The sequence below is a fragment of the Aquarana catesbeiana genome, linkage group LG02 (genome assembly GCF_042186555.1).
Source record: "Aquarana catesbeiana isolate 2022-GZ linkage group LG02, ASM4218655v1, whole genome shotgun sequence".
NCBI classification, from domain to species: Eukaryota; Metazoa; Chordata; class Amphibia; order Anura; family Ranidae; genus Aquarana; species Aquarana catesbeiana.
In genome coordinates, this window is record NC_133325.1 from 153,647,662 (window position 1) to 153,671,912 (window position 24,251).

Below are 24,251 nucleotides of genomic sequence, written 5' to 3' on the forward strand. Positions count from 1 at the left end.
AAGCCGCCCCGTACAGCGCGACTTCAGCGCGGCTTGCAAACGACATCTATAATAGAATTCAAAGTCCCTCTGAAGTCGCCACCAAAAGGTACAGGAACCTTTTCAAAGTCGGAGCGTTTTGAGCCGCTCCGATTAAAACAGTTCCATTGCACTACATGGAGCGCGACGTGTCAGGCGTCTAAGTCACCTGACAGGTTGCCTCAGTGTGAACCGAGCCTAACAAGCCAGGAAAGTACAAATACCCCCCAAATTACCCCTTTTTGAAAAATAGACATTCCAAGCAAAGTGGTCAATTTATAGCCCTGAACTCTGTATATATATATTTCTACCTATACCTTCTCTCCATATACATGTCCCTATTTAGCCTTCCTCCCATCCCCCCACCCCATTTCTCTCCTGTTCGCTTCCCTTTTTCCCATCTTTCCTCCTTTCTCTCTCATTTGCACCTCTCTTATCCCTTGTGAATGGTAGCTGGCGTCCGGACTTTTGTTTCTTGAATTTGTGTTTGTATTGTTATGTGTTTTTCCTGCTTCTTGTCTGTTTTCATAACACTACTCTCCAGTGTTTTTTAACTCTTGTAGTACTGTGTGTGAAGTTGCCAAGATATTTATAGTCACACCATGAATTCTTTTATTCTGTGTAATCTATGAAAGCAATACATTTTGTATTTTTAGAATTAACCCTGATTAAGACCCTCTGTTGCCTACGTAGCCACCTTCTGACCTGGGAAGCCTTACCTGGGTCTCATTTTGTATGCTCTGCTTGGTTTGGCTATGGTAACAGCACCACATATTGGTGAGTGGTATAAGAGTATAGCTAATTAATACTTTTTTGTGGATATGCTTTTAGAGGAGTCAACAAGGCCTATGATGAAAGGTACACCATTCCTACTGTGAAACACGGAGGTGGATCGCTGATGTTTTGAGGATGTGTGAGCTACAAAGGCACTGGAAATTTGGTCAAAATTGTTGGCAAGATGAATGCAGTATGCTATTAAAAATACTGGAGGAACATTTGCATTCATCAGCCAGGAAGCTGCGTATGGGACATACCTGGACATTTCAATATGAGAATGATCCAAAACACAAGGCCAAGTCGACTTGTCTTTGGCTACAGCAGAATAAATTGAAGGTTCTGGAGTGGCCATCTCAGTCTCCTGACCTCAATATCATTGAGCCACTCTGGGGAGATCTCAAACGTGCAGTTCATGCAAGACAGCCCAAGAATGTACAGGAACTGGAGGTTTTTTGTCAAGAGGAATGAGCAGCTTTACCATCTGAGAAGATAAAGAGCCTCATCCACAAATACCACAAAAGACTTCAAGCTGTCATTGATGTTAAAGGGGGCATGTAACTGGGGTATGTAAACTTTTGATCAGGGTCATTTGGGTAGTTTCTGTTGTCATTATGATTTAAAAAGAGTAAACACAGTTGATTGATAATAAATGGCTTCAGCCAAACACTAACCATGAGTGAAAGAAACATTTTTGTGTTATCATTCATATTCTCTGAAAAATGGCCAAGAAATCATAAATTCTGCCAGGGTATGAAAACTTATGAGTACAACTGTAACTGTGCAGGAACTGGGATGTTTGACATTTGTGTAACACTGTGTTGCCTACAAGTTGACATTGTAGGAAAATTACATTTGGGTAGGTTTTTCTATGGGATTACCAGACAGTAAATCAACGGTATGAAGGAAAATATCAATCTCTGCTTTTACAAACTATGTTGATCTATTGATATAATTTCTTGGATAAAACATTTACATTGTACTTACCATCAGCTCCGAGAGAGAAGTCATCATCCAGACTATTTGCTTTGCTGATAAGCCCTGCAAGTAACAACATGATTTCAGGGTATGTTATAGGATACTGTCATTTGGCAATAAGTATAAGTGAAGTAAGAATAGATTGCTAAAGTGTATTTTGTAATCTGCAACTTCAGGGGCAAAAGCACAAATCACGGGGCCCCACAACAAAATTTTAATGGGGCCTCCCAGTATTTGGCACCCTTAATAACAAGCGCCTTGATCACTGGTGGTCTATATTCTAGACCCCATTCACACTGGGGCGGTTTTCAGGTGTTTTAGCACTAAAAATAGCGCCTGTAAAGAGCCTGAAAACTGCCTCCCCTGCAGCCCCAGTGTGAAAGCCCGAGTGCTTACACACTGGGGCGGTGCGCTTGCAGGACGGGAAAAAAAGTCCTGCAAACAGCATCTTTGAGGCGGTGCAAAGTGGTGTATACACCGCTCCGGCACCGCCCTGCTTATTGAAATCAATGTGCAGCGCTGGTGAAGCGCCTGCAAAGCGCTTCAGCAGCGGTACTTTTCGGGCGCTTTTAACCCCTTTTTAGCCGCTTCTGGGGGGTTAAAAGCACTCCACAAAGCATGCCACTTAAACAGCGGTAAAGCGCCGCTAAAACTAGTGGCGCTTTACCGCTGGTGCCCCACCGTCCCAGTGGGAAAGTAGCCTCACACAGATATCCTACTACATAAAAATGAGTAGGTATAAATGTAAGAGATGAAAACTCGTCACCTCAGCGAAGCCTATCCAGCCTTTACTTAACAACTGAACTTTTACAGTACTTTCTCCATCAACTCATCCCCTCGCAGTTATTACATGTATCTTTGGTATCACTTACCCCTCCCTTTTAGATTGTAAGCTCTCATGAGCAGAACACTGCTAACCCTCTAGTCTATTGTTTTGTAACTGTACTGTCTCCCTTTATATTATAAAGCGCTGTGCAAACGGTTGGCACTATATAAATCCTATATTATATTAATTACTACTTACTGTGGCAAACACCCTTTTATTTTCAGCCCTATCATATATGCAAAATTTATTCTTCAATTTGTCCCTTTGATAAAGGCACTAAAATTATGTTTCTGGGTACCAAGCATTGAAGATTGATTAACAGTTCACTAAAGGATTTATTAACCACTTAAGCCCCAGACCATTTGGCTGCCCAAAGACCAGAGCACTTTTTGCGATTTGGCACTGCGTCGCTTTAACTGACAATTGCGCAGTCGTGCAATGTGGCTCCCAAACTAAATTGACCTCCTTTTTTCCCCACAAATAGAGCTTTCTTTTGGTGGTATTTGATGACCACTGCGGTTTTTATTTTTTGCGCCATAAACAAAAAAATAGCGACAATTTTGAAAAAAAAGCATTATTTTTTTACTTTTTGCTATAATAAATATCCCCAAAAATACTTTTCCTCAGTTTAGGCCGATATGTATTCTTCTACATATTTTTGGTAAAAAAATCACAATAAGCGTTTATTGATTGGTTTGCGCAAAAGTTATAGCGTCTACAAAATAGGGGATAGTTTTATGGCATTTTTATTAATAATTTTCTTTTTACTAGTAATGGCGGCGATCAGCGATTTTTATCATGACTGCAACATTATGGCGGACAGATCGGACACTTCTGGTGCGATTTTGGGACCATTCACATTTATACAGCGATCAGTGCAATTAAAAATGCATTGATTACTGTGTAAATGTGTCTGGCAGTGAAGGGATTAACCACTAGGGGGCAGTGAAGGGGTTAAGTGTGCCCTAGGGAGTGATTCTAACTGTGGGGGGGAGGGGCTATATGTGACACGACACTGATCACCGCTCCTGATTACAGGGAGCTGTGATCAGTGTCCTGTCACTAGGCAGGGCAGGGAAATGCTTGTTTACATCAGCATTTCCCCATTCTTCCTCCCCGTGAGATGATCGTGGGTATCCCCGCGGATATTGAGTCCCCAGGACCCGCGATCACACTCACAGAGGTCATGGCGCTTCTTAAAGGGCAACGCACAGGTATGTTAATCTGCCTGTACGTGCCCTTCTGCTGACGTTTATCGGCGTGAGACGGTCGGCAAGCGGTTAATATTGCCCATACACAAAAAAAGAGTAATAAATGGATTTAAACAAAAAATGTTTCTGCCCAGCCTTGCCCAAGGAATCCCAGCAGTACTCTTCCCTCACTCAGGCCCCATGGATGTCATGTGTGTTGCTATTGCTATAGTGGTAATTGTACCACTGCTTTATTCAATGAATGTTAAGCACTGTGCATCGCCAACCAATCTTTTTAAATATTGTTAAAAAAACACAATTAATTCTAAGTAGAGCAACAAAAGCACATCACTTATCTTTGTATCTCTGGAATATTCCTACTTCTGATTCTATTCTAATGTAGATGGTGTTAGCATAGAAATTAAAGTGGGACTACACTGCATCTGAGCACCATGTACCAAAAATACTATTTAACCAATTCTGCTCCAGAGCAATTTATTTTCTTTGTCGCGTACATGTAAAAATCCAAAGTTTTGGCAATAAAATTACATAAACCCCCAGAACATTATATATTTTCTGAAAGCAGAGGCCCTGTAGAATTAAAAGGTGATAGTTGCAAATTTTTGATTCATGTGATATTTGCGCAACTGTTTTTTAAACGCAAATTTTCCTGGAAAAAATATAATAAAATTAATTTTAGTACAAAATCACACCATAGAATACCCATTTTTATTGAAAATATAAAAGATGAGGTTGCATCAAGTAAATAGATACCTAGCATTTCATGTTTAAAAAATTTGTGCTCCCGTGATATCGCTAAAAACTATGATGCCCAAAAATCACCACAGGCCAGTGTTTTTCAACTCCAGTCCTCAAGTACCCCCAACAGGTCATGTTTTCAGGATTTCCATTAGATGAAACGGCTGTGGTAATTACTAAGGCAGTGAAACTGATCAAATCACCTGTGTAAAATAATGGCAAGCCTGAAAACATAACCTGTTGAGGGTACTTTAGGACTGGAGTTGAGAAACATTGCCATAGGCGACGCTTTAAAAGCCGTTATAGCTCATCAATTTAGAGTTAACTAGGCTCTTATGTTAGAATTATTCTCACTCTAACATTCGATATGTCACATGTGTGGTGCGACCACGTATGCACCCTGGGCTTGTGTTTGTGCTGGTGTGCGGGGCAACGGGGTTTTGGGAATTATTTTTTTTTTTTATTATATTTTATTATCATTTTCTTTTTTTTGTACTTTTTTTTTTAAACGTATTTTTATATGATCACTATCATGAGGGGTTAATAAACCCCTATGTGATAGCACTGGGCAGATGACCGGTACTCTTTTTTGGAGACATTAGGGGTCTAATAGACCTCTACACAAAAAATAATCGGCTCTCAATGGAGCCGGTTCACACAGCTCTGGGGCGGCCACATTTTGTAATTAAAAAAGGTACTGTGCATCTTTGGTTCCAATTCAGGTGTGAATTCAGGCAAAAATTCTGACCTGATTCGCACCTGACTGCCAGTTCACACAGGGGCGACTTGTCAGGCGACCTAGCTGCCTGACAAGTCGCCTCCCGTTCTGTACAATGGAACCGTTCTAATAGGAGCGACGCAAGTCGCTCCGACTTAGAAAAAGGTTCCTGCACTACTTAGGGGGCGACTTGAGGCGACTTGCATAGACTTCTATACAGAAGTCGTTTTGCAAGTCGCCGTGGAAACCGTGTGCAGGTCGCCTCGGTGAGGCGACCTGCAAGTCGTGCTGCCCCTGTGTGTACCGGGGCTTACTCTTTTTTTTTTCTTATTTAAGTTTCATAATTTACAAATAACAAGAATACAGGGGTGGGGTACATCACACAATAGTACACAAGATAGCATACATTTGTGGAAATCAAAATATAAGAGCACTACCCAATGCTAACACATCATTATCACAGTGCAATAATATAATATTGATAACAACAAACAATAACTAATTTTTAGACCATAAAAAGTTCATAAAGTTTCAATGTGCAGTATAATGTGCCAAGTGCTGAAAAAACAATCTTTTCAGCACTTGGCACTTGTTACTGCACAATGAAAATTTGAAGCTCCACTGGAAGATTATGCAACTTGTAAACCATACAGAGATTTATGATATTAGTTATATCAATATTATATTATTGCACTGTGATAATGATGTGTTAGCATTGGGTAGCGCTCTTATATTTTGATTTCTACATTTAAAGGCACATGCACTTTTGAGAGCAGCAACCCATTCAATTTAAATATTTGTTTACATATTTCACCTATCCATTAGCACAGGAGAGAATATACTGGTGTGTCATATCTATATACCCATTAACTCATTAGCATATATTTGTGGTTACAGATAAAAACATAATACAATTTGTGTCCAAACAGAGTATGCATTAAAGTGGTATTAAACCCATAAGCACAAACAGTACTTATGATATTACCAGTTCTTACATGAACGACTACATTAGTTGTCTTTTTTTGGACTTTCTTTCCTTTATTTTCACCTGATGATCTGGCCAGTAAGTGTGTGTTTTTTTTTTCTTTATATAATCTTTATTTTTGACACATGGAATACAGCATAGCCAATAATGTCTCATTGATAAGCGTTCCATGGAATAAATGCAGAAATAAATGCTTCAACATGTCTGACTACAAAAACAGGAAAAACAAAGCGGAATGGGTAGGGGGACTTGGAAAGGGGGTAAACATAGAGGGTAACATTTCCAAAGGGGGGTATCCCCTTAGTGGTCCTAAAGAACCAGGGGCGGACTGATAACTCATGGGGCCCCCGGGCAATAGGAGATTATGGGGCCCCCAGGCAATCAGAGATTATGGGGCCACACAGTATACACACACACAGTATACATTCACACAGTATACACATACATGTACACACAGTATACCAGATAGATGTAAAAAAAACACAGATTGATACATACTGTCCCTGGTTTCACTGAGGCTGGTAACCCTGATGGGGCCCCCTAGTGGCACAGGGCCCTCGGGCATTGCCCGAGTGGCTCAATGGTCAGTCCGACCCTGTAAAGAACGACTTCATAGACTCCAGGGTGCCCCCCCATGAGGCGGCCACAGAGGACCCGACCAGCTCCACCCCCAGAGGAAGGGGGCAACAAGGCCTCCATCAAACCTCCATCTAGGGGTACAGCCACCCAGGCCCGCTCCAGGACCCTCAGGGCGGGAGCCCCACTAAGGCATTAGGGTTATAGGTCAAATTCCTTGCCTAGTGCAACCACAATATAGTACAAGAACAGTAACTGAAAGAGAAGTATAGCAAACAGTATAAAAAAAGTGGGGTAAGAATAAGAAAAATTAATAAAGAAAGAAAATAGTATGATTTTCTCAGGTCCAGCCGCCCCATGAACCAGGGAGTGGTAGAAAAAACGTCAATAGCGGAAAGGACTGTAAAAATCGGTTTCAGATATGTGCATCACGGTTAGCAGGTACTTTCAGCGAGGGTTCTGCCTGCTCCAACAATGCAACCTCCAGGCTGGATGGCACTGGGTCAGGGTCAGCAGTGTACTTCTGCCAAGGTGCCCAGATACTGGTAAACCGCTCGCATCTATCTTTCCATCTCGCCACCCACTCCTCTGCCTCCTTGATCTCATCTAACTTCTTGAGCCACTCAGCTATAGTGGGCACCTGTGGGCATTTCCAGTAGAGAGGTATAAGTCGTTTGGCTGCATTCAGTAGATGCTATAGCGTACTTTTCTTATAGTGGCTCAGAGGGAGGGCAGGAGGAAGCGAGTTGGGTAAAGTGGGATATCAACCCCACGAGAGCTTCTTTTATGTAGGTCTAAATGTCTAACCAGAATGGACAAGTTACAGGGCAATCCCACCAAATGTGGAGGAGTGTGCCTCTCTGACCGCAGCTGCACCAGCAATGGTCAGTGACCGAGGGGTGTCTGTTGTTTTTCAACAGACCAAGCTGTCCTGCAGATGTAGCAGTGACAGAGCTGAGACAAACCATTTACCACTGACAGGGGTGCTTACAATGATGAGTTTTTGTTTATTTATGTAAAAACTTTATATTATTAAAGGATAAAACTGTTTGCTATAACTGATTATAAAGTGTGAGGTGGAATTTGGCTTCAATTTGTTGATGTATTTAAATCTGCTAGTACATCTAACACTCCCCTCCTTCCAGATTGACAATGCTGCTGTCCAAAGTGATGTCTGTATAATATGGGAGGTGTGTTACTGGGCAGATCATCAGCTGAAAACATAAGGGGAAAAGGCTAGGAAAAGAAAACCGATGCAGCCACCACATCCTATGATTGGTAATCTGCAATATATTACATTTTGGGTTTAGGTTTAATATACTGTATAAAAAAATAATATATAGAAAATATAAGGTGCTATGCAACCAAACATAGTCATATGTAGGTATATGAGTGGAAGAGCATGCTCGTCCATGACAAAAAAAAAATAGGGGACCAGACAAACCATAGGGTAAAAAAAAGAAAGGGATGGGAAAGGGATTTGCGGGGGGGGGGGGGGTATCCTCAGTCAGGGGGTAAAATGGCTTTAGCTGGGTCTAGCCGCAGAGGTGGCAAATGGTGAAGGAGGGATGGCAGCAGGACATGACCAAAACATATTTCAGTTTTGCGTTGGTGATTATAGAATGATTGGACCACGTGTCAGTTTACATTTTCCTGTCTATGTCTCCAGATGGAGAGATTTATTTTTACTTCCTGACCTGGAGAAGCGACAGGAAGTGAGAGGAAATCTCTACATTCTACAGGAATTCCCTGCTTAGGCTGCATTCACACCTGATCGTACCGTTTTGAGGCAGAAAGTTGTGCGAATTTGCAGCGATTTTTACCACGATTTTTGACGCAATTTTGTACAGGTCAAAAGCTCACCAATGTAAAAAGCAGAAAAACATTAAACTATCTTATTGTGGAAATTTTTATCTGCAATAAATAAATACAAATCATCAGACTTCTTTATACATCATTGTTTTTTTGTGGTTAAATTTTAAACTAAACTTGTACCAGTTATTATTTGGACATCTACCCTTCCTGATTATCACCATTATAACACACGCCTCTCTTCTCTCATCTTCATCTACACTTCTAATAGCAGAGACATGCTTCTGCAAAATTCACAGTTCAACTGTAATTTGCAGGATTTTCTGTAGAAGAAAATGGTCAGATAATGGCTACTCAGAACTGAAGATGATAAGAGCATTTCATCAAGTGGATTTTATCTATAATTTCAGTATCTAGAAATGAATAGGATTTCCTATTTTGACTTCATGTTATCACAACCATCGGTCTAAACGATCTTGTTTTAGGGATCATACTGACATACAGTATCTCACAAAAGTGAGTACAGTACATCCCTCACATTTTTGTAAATATTTTATTATATCTTTTCATGTGACAACACTGAAGAAATGACACTTTGCTACAATGTAAAGTAAAGAGTTTACAGCGTGTATACCAGTGTAAATTTGCTGTCCCCACTGCATTGCTAAATAAGCTGAGGGTAAAGGTGATGGACAGGCCAAGCATGTCTCCAGACCTAAACCCTATTGAGCATCTGTGGGCCACCCTCAAATGGAAGGTGGAGGAGCGCAAGGTCTCTAACATCCACCAGATCCATGATATCGTCATGGAGAAGTGGAAGAGGACTACAGTGGCAACCTGTGAAGCTCTGGTGAACTCCATGCCCAAGAGGGTTAAGGCAGTGCCGGAAAATAATGGTGGCCACACAAAATATTGACACTTTGGGCCCAATTTGGACATTTTCTCTTAGGGGTGTACTCACTTTTGTTGCCAGTGGTTTAGACATTAATGGCTGTGTGTTGAGTTATTTTGAGGGGACAGCACATTTACACTGTTATACAAGCTGTACACTATTTTACATTGTAGTAAAGTGTCATTTCTTCAGCGTTGTCACATGAAAAGATATAATAAAATATTTACAAAAATGTGAGGGGTGTACTCACGTTTGTGAGATACTGTATATATACTATATTAGTAAAAGTATTGGGACGCCTGCCTTTACACATGGAGGAACATAGAGAACCCCCTCGTGTATAAATACTATATATATAAAACGAATGGGTACTGGATCGGGACAAACATGTGATTAGAACTTTTTAATGATTACTTTGGAAGTTATTGTCCTTTTATTATGCTGTTTACCTTTTCAGCCATATTACCAAAAAGCTGATTTTATCTTTATGTTAGTTGTGATTACTGAGATACCTAAAATTTTCTTTCTTTATTTTTTATTTTTTATATTTTTGTGACTACGTTTGATGTGCTACCTTCACTTACTAGCCCATAGCCCCAGGATCCTACTGCTGACCGATCATCCTATGAAATGAGAAAGTCAGAGGAGAAGAACTGCAGATGGGCACAATGCTGGATCAATACAGGACTCAGGTTCCAGTGACCTCCAAAAATGCTTCTTGGTAAGACTTTTCTGGCTTAGGATCCCAAACAAGCAAGCTGGAGCTCCCTCATTCATCTCTTCTAGAAACTCTGATTGTTGCTGACCATTGAAGCAGAAGTAAAAGATTAGACACCAGTCTATCTTTAAAACAGAAGGTCCTAGTAGTGAATGGTGACATATTTATAGCTTTGAAAAGAGTAAGGAATGGTTAAAACCTGTCAAGTTTCTTGGTTTATGTGTGTCATTGGGGAGATTTTGCTTCACTTCTTGTCTCAGAGACACAACAGGAATTGACATAATATAAAGGGAATTCTCTCTTAGACAGAAGTTACCAAAGCAAGTGTCCTCAATGGTCACCAGGACAAATAGAGAGGATGAATGTCTCTAGAAGAGACAGCACTAAAAACCTGATGTATGTTCTAGCTTTTTCCTACTCTAATCAAAAAAAAAAGTTTGGCCCTTACAGATATTAAAGATCGCTTGTGACATTTCATGTTTATTTGCCTATTTACCTCAAAATGATTTTTTCCTGTAAATAAGGCAAGAGAATAACAATAGTAAATAGCCAACTTGCCAGAGACAACACCACAGTAATCTGAATTCGTATCATATAGAATTTGGAAAAGGTTAAGCTTTTTACAATTATACCTACGCAAGTGTAAGCTTGTGTTAGTACCCCTTTTAAAGAGACCCTTCCCCTGGTCGAAGTTATGGGTGAAGTTTGTACCCCTTTATATTCTTGTGTGCCCGGGTTTCTAGGCAGAAGGAGTATGATAACAGGCTACCCCTGACTTAAATACACCATGTAGCATACCTCCCAACTTTTGAACTTCAGAATGAGGGGCACTGGAGGAAGTGATTTGCGCATAGCATGCCTTGGCAAAATATGTGTGTGGCTAAACTCTTAACAGTGGGACGGGCTTAAGGAGTGTGGTTAAACAAAACCTGGATAGGGGACAGCTGGGTGGAGAGCAGGGGTTATCAGGGAAGAAGACAGGGGTCAGCAGGGTGGAGTACAGGAATCAGCATGGCAGAGAAGGTTCTGCAGGGCAGCGTATGGGGGTCAGCAGGGCGGAGAAGAGGGGTCACAAGGTACCTTTAGGCTGACAGCAGGTAGTTCCAGTGATTAGTGGGCAGTGCTCATGGACAAGGAGGTGAGAGGGAAGAGAGCGAGGTAGCTGGCCGGTCACGTGAGCCCCACGGGTCCTATCCATAACTGTGCAAGTGTCTGGAGGGAATGTCTGCGCAGGAAAGCATCACAGACAAGGAGGAGGTGGGATTAGCAGCTGTGAGCTGTGTATGTGTGAGGCAGCCGGCATCTCTCACTGACGGCTGCCTGTCACATTTGCACAGCTATGCTTGCAGCGTGCGGGACACCAGCCACCCCACACAAGCCGCAGGGTGAGTGTTAAAGGTGCCCGTGCTAGTGCATGTTTGTGGGCAAGCCACTGGAGCCAAGTGCTGGAACAAGCCTTCAGGTCCCGGGACAGCCCCAGCAAATTCGGGACGGTTGGGAGGTATGCATTACATATACTTGAGAAGAGCACTGTTCATTTTTGAACCCCATGTTTTAAAATGGCCCATTAAAATAAGAATAGGAACACATACTTCTCTGGCAGGAAGTGAGTAAAATGTTTACTCTCTTGAAAAGCTCAGGCACTGTTGCTATCTGACACATTTATGTCTGCCATATGCCTAGTCCACCACTAGGCACTGTGATTCCTCTTACTGGCCCTTAAGTCACTACTGTAGCCTGTAATAATGTAGTGGCCAGCAGGAGGAACCACAGAGGCACATTACATGCCAATCCCTGTAGTGTCAGATAGCCGCAGCACCAGGAGTGCTTTAATAGAGTACAGATTTTACCTTCTGCCCACCAAAGAGGTAAGTATTCCTTTACTGCTTTTACAGGTTGGATTTATTTTTTAATTTTGTTATACTAGTGACAGGTTTGATTTGAGCTTTGCCAGATGTGTACGCTGAGTTATTCAGTTTGATGTAACACATCTACACTGGATGGGAGTTAGTACTTGTTTGACAATGGGGAAAAACCTGTACCTGTATGTTCAGGTTCTGCTACTGACTCATAGCCTATAATTACCTTTGTGATGTAGTAAACCTTCTTCAGAAAGAGTTTCCACAGAGGAGCTGCATGACAATAAGAATGAATCGTTTTAAAAATCTTTACGAAATATAACATATATTTAAAAAAACATTCTTGTTTTTAAAGTGGAACTGATCTGTATCTCAGCATCATAAACGAAAATACGCTATTTATTTAATTTTTAATATTCAAAGCAAACTCACCCATCCATCCCTCCATGCTTTATTTCTTTGAGAAATCACTGAACCCCCCCTAGCATTTCTAGCTGTAGCCATCTTGAGTAAGGGCAGATGATTGATATAGCATTAACTTCCTGGAATCCATCGACCCTTTAGTTCAAGCATGCAAGCAAGAGGGTGTGCTGAGCTGATAAAGCCCCTCCTCCAGATGAAAGAAAGAAAGAAAAAAAATGCCCATGAAGACTCCTGGGATGATAAACATCATTTTGGTCTAGGCCAGAAACCAGGAAGCAATTGCAAAAATGGAAAGAAAATGTTTAAAACTAAAGGGAAATATGTTGTACTTTCCTAACTATTTATCAAGGATAGCAGCAAAAGGTTTAAAGTAGTTAAAGGGGTTCTAAAGGCAGAAGTTTTTTTACCTTTTACCATTGCATTCTCTGCATTAACCACCTCAGCTCCGGAAGGTCTTACCCTTTTCATGACTAGATCATTTTTTGCTCATCGGCACTGCACTAATTTAACTGGTAATTGCGCAGTCATGCAATGCTGTACACAAATGAAATTTATAATTTTTTTTTACTCAAATAGAGCTTTCTTTTGGTGGTATTTGATCACCACTGGGTTTTTTTGTTTTTTTCTATAAACGAAAAAACACCGAAAATTAAAAAAAATATATATTTTTTTTACTTTCTGCTACAAAACATATGCAATAAAAAATGTAAGAAATCTAATTTCTTCATAAATTTAAGTAAAAACGTGATCTGCTACATGTCTTTGGTAAAAAAAATCCCAACAAGTGCCTATTGATTGATTTGTTGAGTTATAGCGTCTACAAATTACGGTATACTGTAAATAATGGATTTTTTTTTATACTACTAATGGCAATGATTAGCGACTTATAGTGGGACTGTGATAGTGCAGTGGACAATCTGACACTAAGCCCCGGTTCACACTGAGGCAGCGCGACTTGCAGCGCGACTGCCTCAGGCGAATTGGACACGACAGGGGCGGCGACTTGCAAAACGTCTTCTATATAGAAGTCTATGCAAGACGCCTCAAGTCGCCCCCAAAGTAGTAGAGGAACCTTTTTATAAGTCGGAGCGACTTGCGTCGCTCCGATTAGAACGGTTCCATTGTACAGAACGGGACGCTATTTGTCAGGCGACTAGGTTGCCTGACAAGTCGTCCTAGTGTGAACCGACCCTTACTGATGCTGGGTGGGAACTGACTAACTACTACTGGCATCACCAGTGACACTAAGGCTGGCCATACACAGTTCAAATCTCGGCCGGTTCAGCAGAAACCGGCCGAGATTCAAACCATTAATGGGCAGGCTGAATGTGCCAAGTTGATCGATAGATCAACTTGGGTATAACCAGCCTGCCGGATTCGCTTCCAATTATCGCAAGCAGCTGCTATAGTTGCTAGTGCTAATCACTGTCCGGTGGGTGCGGCTTCCCCCGCCAGGAGAAGACAATTGCTCGGCAGGAGGAATTCTCCTGTCAACACTATCTGTATTGATGGGGAAATTGAGCGAAATTTGTGCTGTCTATGGCCTGCCTAATACAATAATCAGTCAAAATACTATACACTGTCAGGGTACTAATGACACTGGCTGGGAAGGTGTTAACATCTCGGGTAATCAAGGGGTTAAATGTGTGCCTAACAAGTGTTAATTTGTGTAATGTGTGCTGCTTTTTACTAAATATCTCTTTGCAGGGATAAGAAACAGGAGATTGAAGAAAAATGTTTTGCCTATAGTTCTACTTTAACTGGTTCCCGACCAGCGCATGCTGATGTAGGTTGGCAGAATGGCACGGTTGGGCAAATGGGCGTACCTGTACGTCCCTTTAAATTTGCAGCCGTGCCATTTGTATAGCACTGATTGCTGTATAAATGACAATGGTCCCAAAAATGTGTCAAAAATATCCGATGTGTCCACCATAAAGTCGTAGTCACAATAAAAATCGCTGATCGCTGCCATTACTAGTAAAAAAAAAAAAAAAGATTAACCTCCTTGGCGGTAATCCCGAGCGTGACTCGGGTCTGACTTTTACTGTCAGGAGCGGTAACCCCGAGTCACGCTCGGGGTAACATTGCAGAGCATCCAGCGGAGCCCTTACCTTCTCCTGGGTTCCAGCGATGCCCTCCAGTGTCCTCGGCTGTGCTCCGCTGTGATCGCCAGCGCGATCACAGCATCTCACTTCCTAGTTCCGTTCCCTGCGAGCAGCAGCGGCGCACGGGAGCGGAACTAGGCGGGAAATTCAAAGTTGAAAAGTTCAAACACAAAACACACATATAAAAAGAGGTGATACAGTGTAATCTGAGAGGATTACATTGTATCATCTCAGATCTCACTGATACAGTGCCCCTTGCCCCAGTGCCCATTGCCTCCAATAAAATATTGAGAAAATGGAATCCAAAAAGCGCCATTTCGCTACAAAATCGCCTTTGGAGCAGTTGAATAACAGCGACAGCGACATGGAGTTGCTCCCAGAACTCAGCGATAGCGAGTCGTGGGGAGATTTGTCATCTGACACTGAGCTGACAAGTGACAGCGATGACAGCGGTGATGATCCTGCACCTGACATCAGCGATGTGCGCACTTGGTGCCCTATTGAGTGCGATACGGACCAGGTAGCGCCCCCAAGATTTCCCTTCACTGGATCACCTGGGATGAAGGTCGAAGTTGAGCGTGGCAACCCTCTGGCATACCTGCAATTATTTCTCACAGAGGAGGTAATTGAAAAAATTGTCATAGAGACAAATCGCTACCAACAGCAGCAATCCGCTACGCTGCATGCCAGGTTTTCCCGAAGCAGAAGGTGGGAACCGGTGACTAAAGAGGACATCTGGCTGTTTCTCGGACTCATTATTCTTCAGGGGGTGGTGGGGAAACCACGCCAGAAATGGTACTGGACCACCAACAAGTTATTGGCCACTCCGTTTTTTGGTACTGTGATGTCCGAATACCGTTTTTCCCTCATCATGAAATATTTTCACTTCACTAACAATGAAGAGTTTGATGAGGCCACGCATCCTGCGCCCAAGCTAAAAAAAATCTGGGAGGTATGCCAAATTATTGGGAACAATTTCCAGCGGGCCTACGTGCCAGAAAGGGACGTCAGCGTGGATGAGAGTTTGATGGCCTACAAAGGACGCCTAAGCTGGATCCAGTATATTGCATCCAAAAGAGCGCGGTTTGGCATCAAATCATACATGCTCTGCGAGTCATCCACCGGATACATATGGAACTCGGTCATTTACACCAGTAAAGGCACGAAGTTCAACCCCAGGTACAGCAATTATGGGATGGCCACATCATCTGTCCTTACACTGCTGGAGCCATTACTGAACCAGGGATATTGTGTGACCATGGACAATTTCTATACGTCGCCGGAACTGTTTGAGGTTTTGATTCAAAACAAGACGGATGCCTATGGTACAGTTAGGCCTAACAGACGTGACATGCCATCAATGTTTGGAAAGAAAAAACTAAAACCCGGAGAAATGGTTGCCTGGCAGAAGGGTAAGATGATGGCAATACGTTGGCGAGACAAGAAGGACGTGTGTCTCATGAGCACTGTGCACAATACCTCCACTGCCACGGTCCACACAAAAGGTGGGAAAGATGTGCTGAAGCCGCAAGTCGTCATAGACTATAATTGCACTATGGGAGGTGTCGACCGAGCCGATCAGGCAATGACCTTTTATCCGACTATGCGGAAACAGCAGAAAAAATATTACAAAAAGATTTTCAGGCATCTTCTGGAACAATGCCTTTGGAACGCTTACATCTTGTACCGAGCAGGGAGTGACAGGCCTCTTGTTCATTCAGATTTTATCTGGAAGGTGGCTGAGCAGATTTTTGCCAAACACCAGATGCCATCAGTTGATGCGAACAGACCTGGACGACGTGCTGTTGGTGTTGCCAACCCAGAACGCCTAACAGGTCGGCACTTTATGGACTATATACCGCCAACCGCAAAAAAGGCAGCACCTACCAGGATGTGTGTGGTTTGCTGTTCACACAGAGATGACAAGGGAAAAAAAATCAGAAAAGAAAGCAGGTTCTTTTGTCCGGATTGTGACGTGGGACTGTGTGCTGTACCTTGCTTTAAAATTTATCACACTCAGGATGTTTACTGAATTTTCTTTGTCTGACAAATTTCTTTAGTTTGTATTACATTATTGAATAAAATTATATTATTTAAAAATTTAAAATCATGATTTTGTGTTTCAAACTTTATCACATCTGGGATGTCTACTAGAGTCTTGTTTGGTCAGGTTTAAGTAAGTAATTACTAAGAATTGCAGGCCTATAATACATAGCATCAAATTTCCATGCAAAATAATTGTACCGCTTTCAGCACAAAATTCCAGACAGAATCATACCGCCAGGGAGGTTAATAAAAAAGCCATAAAACTATCCCCTATTTTGTAAACACTATAACTTTTGTGCAAACCAATCAATATACGCTTATTGCGATTTTTTTTTACCAAAAATACTGTTTGGGAGCCACGTCGCACGACCGCACAATTGTCAGTTAAAGCGATGCAGTGCCGAATCGGAAAAAGTGCTCTGGTCTTTGGCCAGAAAAATGGTCCAGGGCTTAAGTGGTTAAGGAACACATCCACATTGTAGCACACCACAGCACATGGTAATGCACTACCATGCTTTGAGGTACATTGCAATGGAAAAGAGTGCAGGTGTATTTTATAGTGTGTTGTGGTTAGGGATGAGCCGAACACCCCCCTGTTCGGTTCGCACCAGAACATGCGAACAGGAAAAAAGTTTGCTCGAACACGCGAACACCGTTAAAGTCTATGGGACACGAACATGAATAATCAAAAGTGCTAATTTTAAAGGCTTACATGCAAGTTATTGTCATAAAAAGTGTTTGGGGACCCGGGTCCTGCCCCAGGGGACATGGATCAATGCAAAAAAAGTTTTAAAAACGGCAGTTTTTTCAGGAGCAGTGATTTTAATAATGCTTAAAGTCAAACAATAAAAGTGTAATATCCCTTTAAATTTCGTACCTGGGGGGTGTCTAGAGTATGCCTGTAAAGGGGCGCATGTTTCCCGTGTTTAGAACAGTCTGACAGCAAAATGTCATTTGGAAGGAAAAAACCCATTTAAAACTACCCGCGGCTATTGCATTGCCGACAATACACATAGAAGTTCATTGATAAAAATGGCATGGGAATTCAACACAGGGAAACCCCGAACCAAAATTAAAAAAAAAAAATGACGTGGGAGTCCCCCTAAATTCCATACCAGGCCCTTAAGGTCTGGTATGGATATTAAGGGGAACCCCGGCCAAAAAAAAAAAAAAAAAACGGCGTGGGGTCCCCCCAAAAATCCATACCAGACCCTTATCCGAGCACGCAACCTGGCAGGCCGCAGGAAAAGAGGGGGGGACGAGAGTGCGCCCCCCCTCCTGAACCGTACCAGGCCACATGCCCTCAACATTGGGAGGGTGCTTTGGGGTAGCCCCCCAAAACACCTTGTCCCCATGTTGATGAGGACAAGGGCCTCATCCCCACAACCCTGGCCGGTGGTTGTGGGGGTCTGCGGGCGGGGGGCTTATCAGAATCTGGAAGCCCCCTTTATCAGAATCTGGAAGCCCCCTTTAACAAGATCCCGGCCCCCAAGATACCCCGCCCCCTCTGACGCACGGGACATGACGGGACTTCCCTGTGACCTCACGGGGAATGCCACAGGGAAGTCCCGTCATGTCCCGTGCGTCAGAGGGGGCGGGGTCACCGGGTGGCCCCGCCCCCCGTTATTTAAGAACCGTCAGACAAGGAGATGCCATCACACAGCGGGAGGCTCCCTCCATGCCAGCATGGATGCGGAGCGGCCCGGAGAAGAAAATGAAGAAGAGAAGAAGGAAGAAGAGAAGAGGATGAAGAAGAAGATGAAGAGAAGAGTGGGAGCCTCCCCCCATGCCATGGGTGCTGAGCGGCCCGAGGAGAAGAAGATAGAAGACACCACGGAGGAGATGCTGGACGAGAACGCTGGAGGAAGAACCAGAAGAACGAGAAGAAGAAGAAGATGAAGGAAGAAAGAAGAAGCATTTAAATAAAGGAATTGTCAAAAACTGTCTCTTGTCATTTTTAACATTTTTGACAGTTTTTTAGTGAAATGGTAGGGGTAAGTACCCCCTTACCATTTCACACAGGGGGGGGCCGGGATCTGGGGGCCCCCTTGTTAAAGAGGGCTTCCAGATTCCGATAAGCCCCCCGCCCGCAGACCCCCACAACCACTGGCCAGGGTTGTGGGGATGAGGCCCTTGTCATCATCAACATGGGGACAAGGTTTTTTGGGGGGCTACCCCAAAGCACCCTCCCAATGTTGAGGGCATGTGGCCTGGTACGGTTCAGGAGGGGGGCCGCACTCTTGTCCCCCCTCTTTTCCTGCAGCCTGCCACCAGGTTGCGTGCTCGGATAAGGGTCTGGTATGGATTTTTGGGGGGACCCCACGCCGTTTTTTTTTTTTTTTGGCGCGGGGTTCCCCTTAAAATCCATACCAGACCTGAAGGGTCTGGTATGGAATTTAGGGGGAACCCCACGTCATTTTTTTTTTTAAATTTTGGCCGGGGTTCCCCTTAATATCCATACCAGACCTGAAGGGCCTGGTATGGAATTTAGGGGGACTCCCACATCATTTTTTTTTTTTATTTTGGTTCGGGGTTTCCCTGTGTTGAATTCCCATGCCGTTTTTATCAATGAACTTCTATGTGTATTGTCGGCAATGCAATAGCCGCGGGTAGTTTTAAATGGGTTTTTTCCTTCCAAATGTCATTTTGCTGTCAGACTATTCTAAACACGGGAAACATGCGCCCCTTTACAGGCATACTATAGACACCCCCCAGGTACGAAATTTAAAGGGATATTACACTTTTATTGTTTGACTTTATGCATTATTAAAATCACTGCTCCTGAAAAAACGGCCGTTTTTAAAACTTTTTTTTGCATTGATCCATGTCCCCTGGGGCAGGACCCGGGTCCCCAAACACTTTTTATGACATTAACTTGCATATAAGCCTTTAAAATTAGCACTTTTGATTTCTCCCATAGACTTTTAAAGGGTGTTCTGCGGCATTCGAATTTCCCGCGAAAACCCCAAATTGTTCGCTGTTCGGCGAACTTGCGAACAGCTAATGTTCGAGTCGAACATGAGTTCGACTCGAACTCGAAGCTCATCCCTAGTTGTGGTGCATTGGCAGCCCATTTGAATGAATAGACTAACTTGATGTAACATAACACATCCATTTAATACCCATTTGCCTAGCAAGCAAACAACAAACAGCAAACAACAAAAGGCCAAAAAGCAACATTACTGTATGTGTGATGTTCACAGTAAACTAGGTCTACACCACACCCATTAAACATCAGTGTATAATTTTCTAGAGAGGTTCAGCGTCTGCACAAATATCCTTCATGCCAGTGTACCATAGTGGTTTATCCCTACTCTTGTTCACTTTCTTTTCTAAATTAGGCTCACTGGGGCTGATTTACTAAAACTGGAGAGTGCAAAATCTGGTGCAGCTCTGCATGGTAGCCAATCAGCTTCTAACTTCAGTTTCTTCAATTAAGCTTTGACAATAAAAAATGGAATCTGGTTGGTTTCTATGTAGAGCTGCACCAGATTTTGCACTCTCCAGTTTTAGTAGATTAGCCCCACTGCCTCCCACTCCTGAGTGAATACCAGTCAAATTACAGAGCCCTGTACCTGTTTACGTTTATAACTGTGAGTCATATTGAATGTCAAGGCAAATATAAATTATTAAACAAGCCTTCCCAATTACATGAATTTCACTTTTCAGAGGGAGCCATGCTTGTTTCGGGGGACTCAAATCCATCTTTACCAAAAATAACCAGTTATGACTATGGGGAAGATTTACTAAAAATGGAGCACTCAAAATCTGGTGCAGCTATGCATGGTTAGCAAGTCAGCTTCTAACTTCAGCTTGTTCAATTAACCACTTGCCTACTGGGCACTTATACCCCCTTCCTGCCCAGGCCAATTTTCACACTTTGAATGATAATTGCGCGGTCATGCAACACTGTACTCAGATGACATTTAGAGCTTTATTTTGGTGGTATTTAATCACCACTGTTTTTTTAATTTATTGCTAATCATAAAAAAAAAAAAAATAAAAAAATAGTTTTTTATATTTTGTTATAAAATTTTGCAAACAGGCATTTTTTCTGCTTCTCTGAAAGGCTGCACTGATGGGCACTGATGAGGCAGCACTGATGGGCACTGATAGGTGGCACTGATGAGGCAGCACTGGTGCGCACTGATCAGGAGTCACTGATGAGGCTGCACTGATCGCTAGCACTGATGGGCACTGATAGGCAGCACTGTTGGGCACTGATAGGTGTCACTGATGTGCGGCACTGATAGGCAGCACTGTTGGGCACTGATAGGTGGCACTGATGGGCACTGATAGGCAGCACCGATAGATGACACTGATGATGAGGCAGTGATGGGCACTGATTGGCAGCACTGATGGGCACTGATAGGTGGCACTGGTGGGCACTGATTAGAAGCACCGGAGGGCACTTATTAGCAGCACTGGTGGGCACTAAGGGGACCGATGTCCATCTAACAGAAGCCGGTTAACGACTTTCTTCTTTTCTTCATGCTGAAGAAAAAAAAACGATAACCGTCTTCTGTTTACTTCTGCGATCAGCTGTCATTGGCTGACAGGTGATCACAGTGTAAAGGGTCCCTGTGATTGGCCCTTTACCTTGATCAGTGATCAGTCGAGTCCCAAGGGCAGCGCAAGAATGGGAGGACGCCCATGCACGCCCTCCCAGCATCTTTCAGCTATAGCACAGGTGCCAAGTGGTTAAGCTTTAACTATAAAACCTGAAAGCTGATTGGTTTCTATGCAGGGTTGCACCAGATTTTGCATGCTCCAGTTTTAGTAAATCTCCCCCAGTGTTTATATATCTAATCAGTGTACAAATCTGACCATTTCAGAAGGTAAACACAGTTCTGTACACTCGTTCTGACTATAAGTTTGTGTTTAGTGGGGTTTAGTGGCTCATGAGAATAGGAAATGAAAGTAAATATCTCATAGTGTGTGCAGTATGGACGGTAGCACTTGAAACTTCCAAATTTAGTAACACCAATTTATTTCAGAAAGTCAATTTCCTGTTGTGTTTAACCACAATGTATAAGCTGAGAGAACACAGGCAAGGGCCACAGATTTACTCAGTAAAGGGATGCAAATATTATATGGTGAGAGTAGTAACAGAGTAAAAAAAAAATGCATCTCAAAAATTCATTTGAATGGATCAGTCAATGCAAAACTGATATATCAGCATTTTGAAAGATACTAGAATGTTTCACCAATGAACATTTTCTGATGTATGTCAGAGATCCCGGTGCTGTGGCCATTATAGGAGGTTCTCACTCTCCTTGCTGGATTTAGTTTAAAAAAAAGCTTTGGCCATACTTCTCTTTTTAATGATAAGTTCACCTTTGGGAACATGTTACATGATGTCACATCCTTTTTTAAACAACCTGTCTCTTCCTGCCTGGCCACACGAGGTACAAGCAGACAGATACACTGACAAGTCTGCAGGAGTCCTGCATGGCTCCCGTGATCTGCTGATCTTACACACTTACCTGCTCTGTGTAATGGTTTTGCACAGAGTAGCCCCAATCCTTCTCTTCTCGCTTTATGGCTCCTGCTGCTGCATCTCAGCCAATCAAGAGGGAGAGACCCAGAAGAGCCTGGAGTCTTGTGCACATCACTGGATCAAGATCAGGCTTAGGTAAGTATTAGAGGGGGCTGGGGGGAAGCTGCACACCAAAGGTTTTTTTACCTTCATGCATTCTATGAAAATTATCTTCATGCAATTCTAAAAAAAACCTTTCAGCCTTTAGGCGCCATTCGCATCAATGCGTGTTTCATGCTTTTTGCAGAAAAGCAGGACATTATTTTTAACATGGGTTCCTATGGAACACGTTCACGTCAATGCATTTTTCTGCCTTTGCGTTTTTGGAAAGGGTCAGGGACTGCTTTTTGATTCAATAGACTTCAATGGAGAAGCTGCAGAAAAGCATGTAGTGCATTTTTACAGTTTTCTTACTGCCAATTTGCCATGATTTGCGTTTTTAAATCTGCCCAACAACAAATTTGCCTAAAAAAAATCATGCAAAAAAAAATGCAAAAAAAAATGCTCAAAAGCAACAAGCATTGGTGTGAATGGAGCCTGAAGGTGGTCACTGTCCTGCAGAAACCACTAAAGGAATAGATGTAAAACAAACTACTCACTCGCAGCCTTGAAGCCAGCCTTGTATTGTATCTATGGAATGTCCCTCTGGAAATAAAAGATTACTTTTATTACACATTTTTGAAATACAAAGAAAATACATAGAAGATTTGGAAAAACTTTAAGCCTATAAGTAAAATACCAATATGGGGCTGGTCAAGCTAATAAAGCACAGATGTTGTCTTGTCCTCCCTTCCTCTAGTAGCATTATGTTGAAAATATTCACTAGACTATTTTATGTAAAATATGGCCGGGAATGAGGCCATTAAAATGTGAATGACAGCATGCATTGCTCTCATGGTGGTCCCTGAATGATCATTTGGATTTTATTATCATAGCTCTACTTTGTGTAACACAAGCCAGTAACATACATAATGTTGGTGGCATTTCAGGCAAACCCAGGTTTCATGAAGGTGACATATGCATGTATAACAGCACAACCGGTAACTAGAGAGCCCACAATAGCATTTATTGAGATTGCAGTATTGCTTGTGGATGTTTTGAGACATGAAGGGCAATAATAAAAATAAAAAAGAAACAAAGCTATATATGAATATTTATTAAGTCATGTTAAACTGCTATGCATTTGTATTCATCACTCACCGTCCAGAAAAGCATTATCCAAATCTTGGAAAGTAAATTCTGGCATAGTAAAAGGCACAATGTCCTCTTCATCTGTTGTATTGGCCACGTGGCGTAGGCGTGTCAAAACTTTACGCCTTTCTGATGTACCTAGGTGCTCCATTAATGAACAGGTCATGGCTTCAGATGGCAGGTATGTTACATGCTCTATGAAATAGAATTGTAAATAGATACAGTGAAATACAGAGAATTTTTGGAGAAATTCAGTTTTCCTGAATCCCCAAGAGATAATTTGAAGTAAAACAATGTCCTCCGAATAAAAAAATGTACTTCCAAGCTTACTTATAAGTATGTCTGTTCGTTTAGTCCCTCTGCAATGTCCCACAGTTAGCTGTTGAACCTGCCAGTGGTGTCCAACTAATACATTTTTTTGTGATGGTGTGGAAACAATGCTGCACTGCTTCTGAATTCAGAGTGAGTTTCCACTCTCATTTAGGCTGTTCCTGTTTACTCTACAAGGGCACGGCTATATTGGCATTGTCACTAATGATTCACAGGCCTGTAGTTCCTCAATCAGAAGCTTGCCGCATCTAGTCCTGCCCACTACATTCTGGATTAACAGCACTGCCTCTGTTGATGAAAGCCTGCCATTGTGAGCTGCAGTGTCTGGGAGGGAAAGCATGTGAGACACAAATGTGTGCCCTGAAGGCAGAGAATGCTGTGCCGCAATCTTGACACCTATGCGCATGAAAAAGAGTGAAATCATTGTGGCCCGGCAATTTAAATGGCTGGAGGGTGCGCACCTGGAAGGGAGATCAAATGAAATTGGAAGCGACGGGAGAAGAGACGAAACC

General features: G+C 42.6%; 1 protein-coding gene across 1 annotated transcript in view; it reads right to left on the bottom strand.

Annotated features, from left to right (window-relative positions):
* TESPA1 (thymocyte expressed, positive selection associated 1) overlaps positions 1 to 24,251 on the bottom strand; it is a 49,344-nt gene that overhangs the window by 19,389 nt on the left and 5,704 nt on the right. The window contains exons 2-5 of the mRNA XM_073613646.1: positions 23,419 to 23,604; positions 22,818 to 22,863; positions 12,332 to 12,378; positions 1,780 to 1,833 (exon numbers count right to left, since the gene is read on the bottom strand). Coding sequence (XP_073469747.1) covers positions 1,780 to 1,833; positions 12,332 to 12,378; positions 22,818 to 22,863; positions 23,419 to 23,575 — 304 coding nt within the window. The 5' untranslated portion in view covers positions 23,576 to 23,604. The remainder of the gene's footprint in view (positions 1 to 1,779; positions 1,834 to 12,331; positions 12,379 to 22,817; positions 22,864 to 23,418; positions 23,605 to 24,251) is intronic.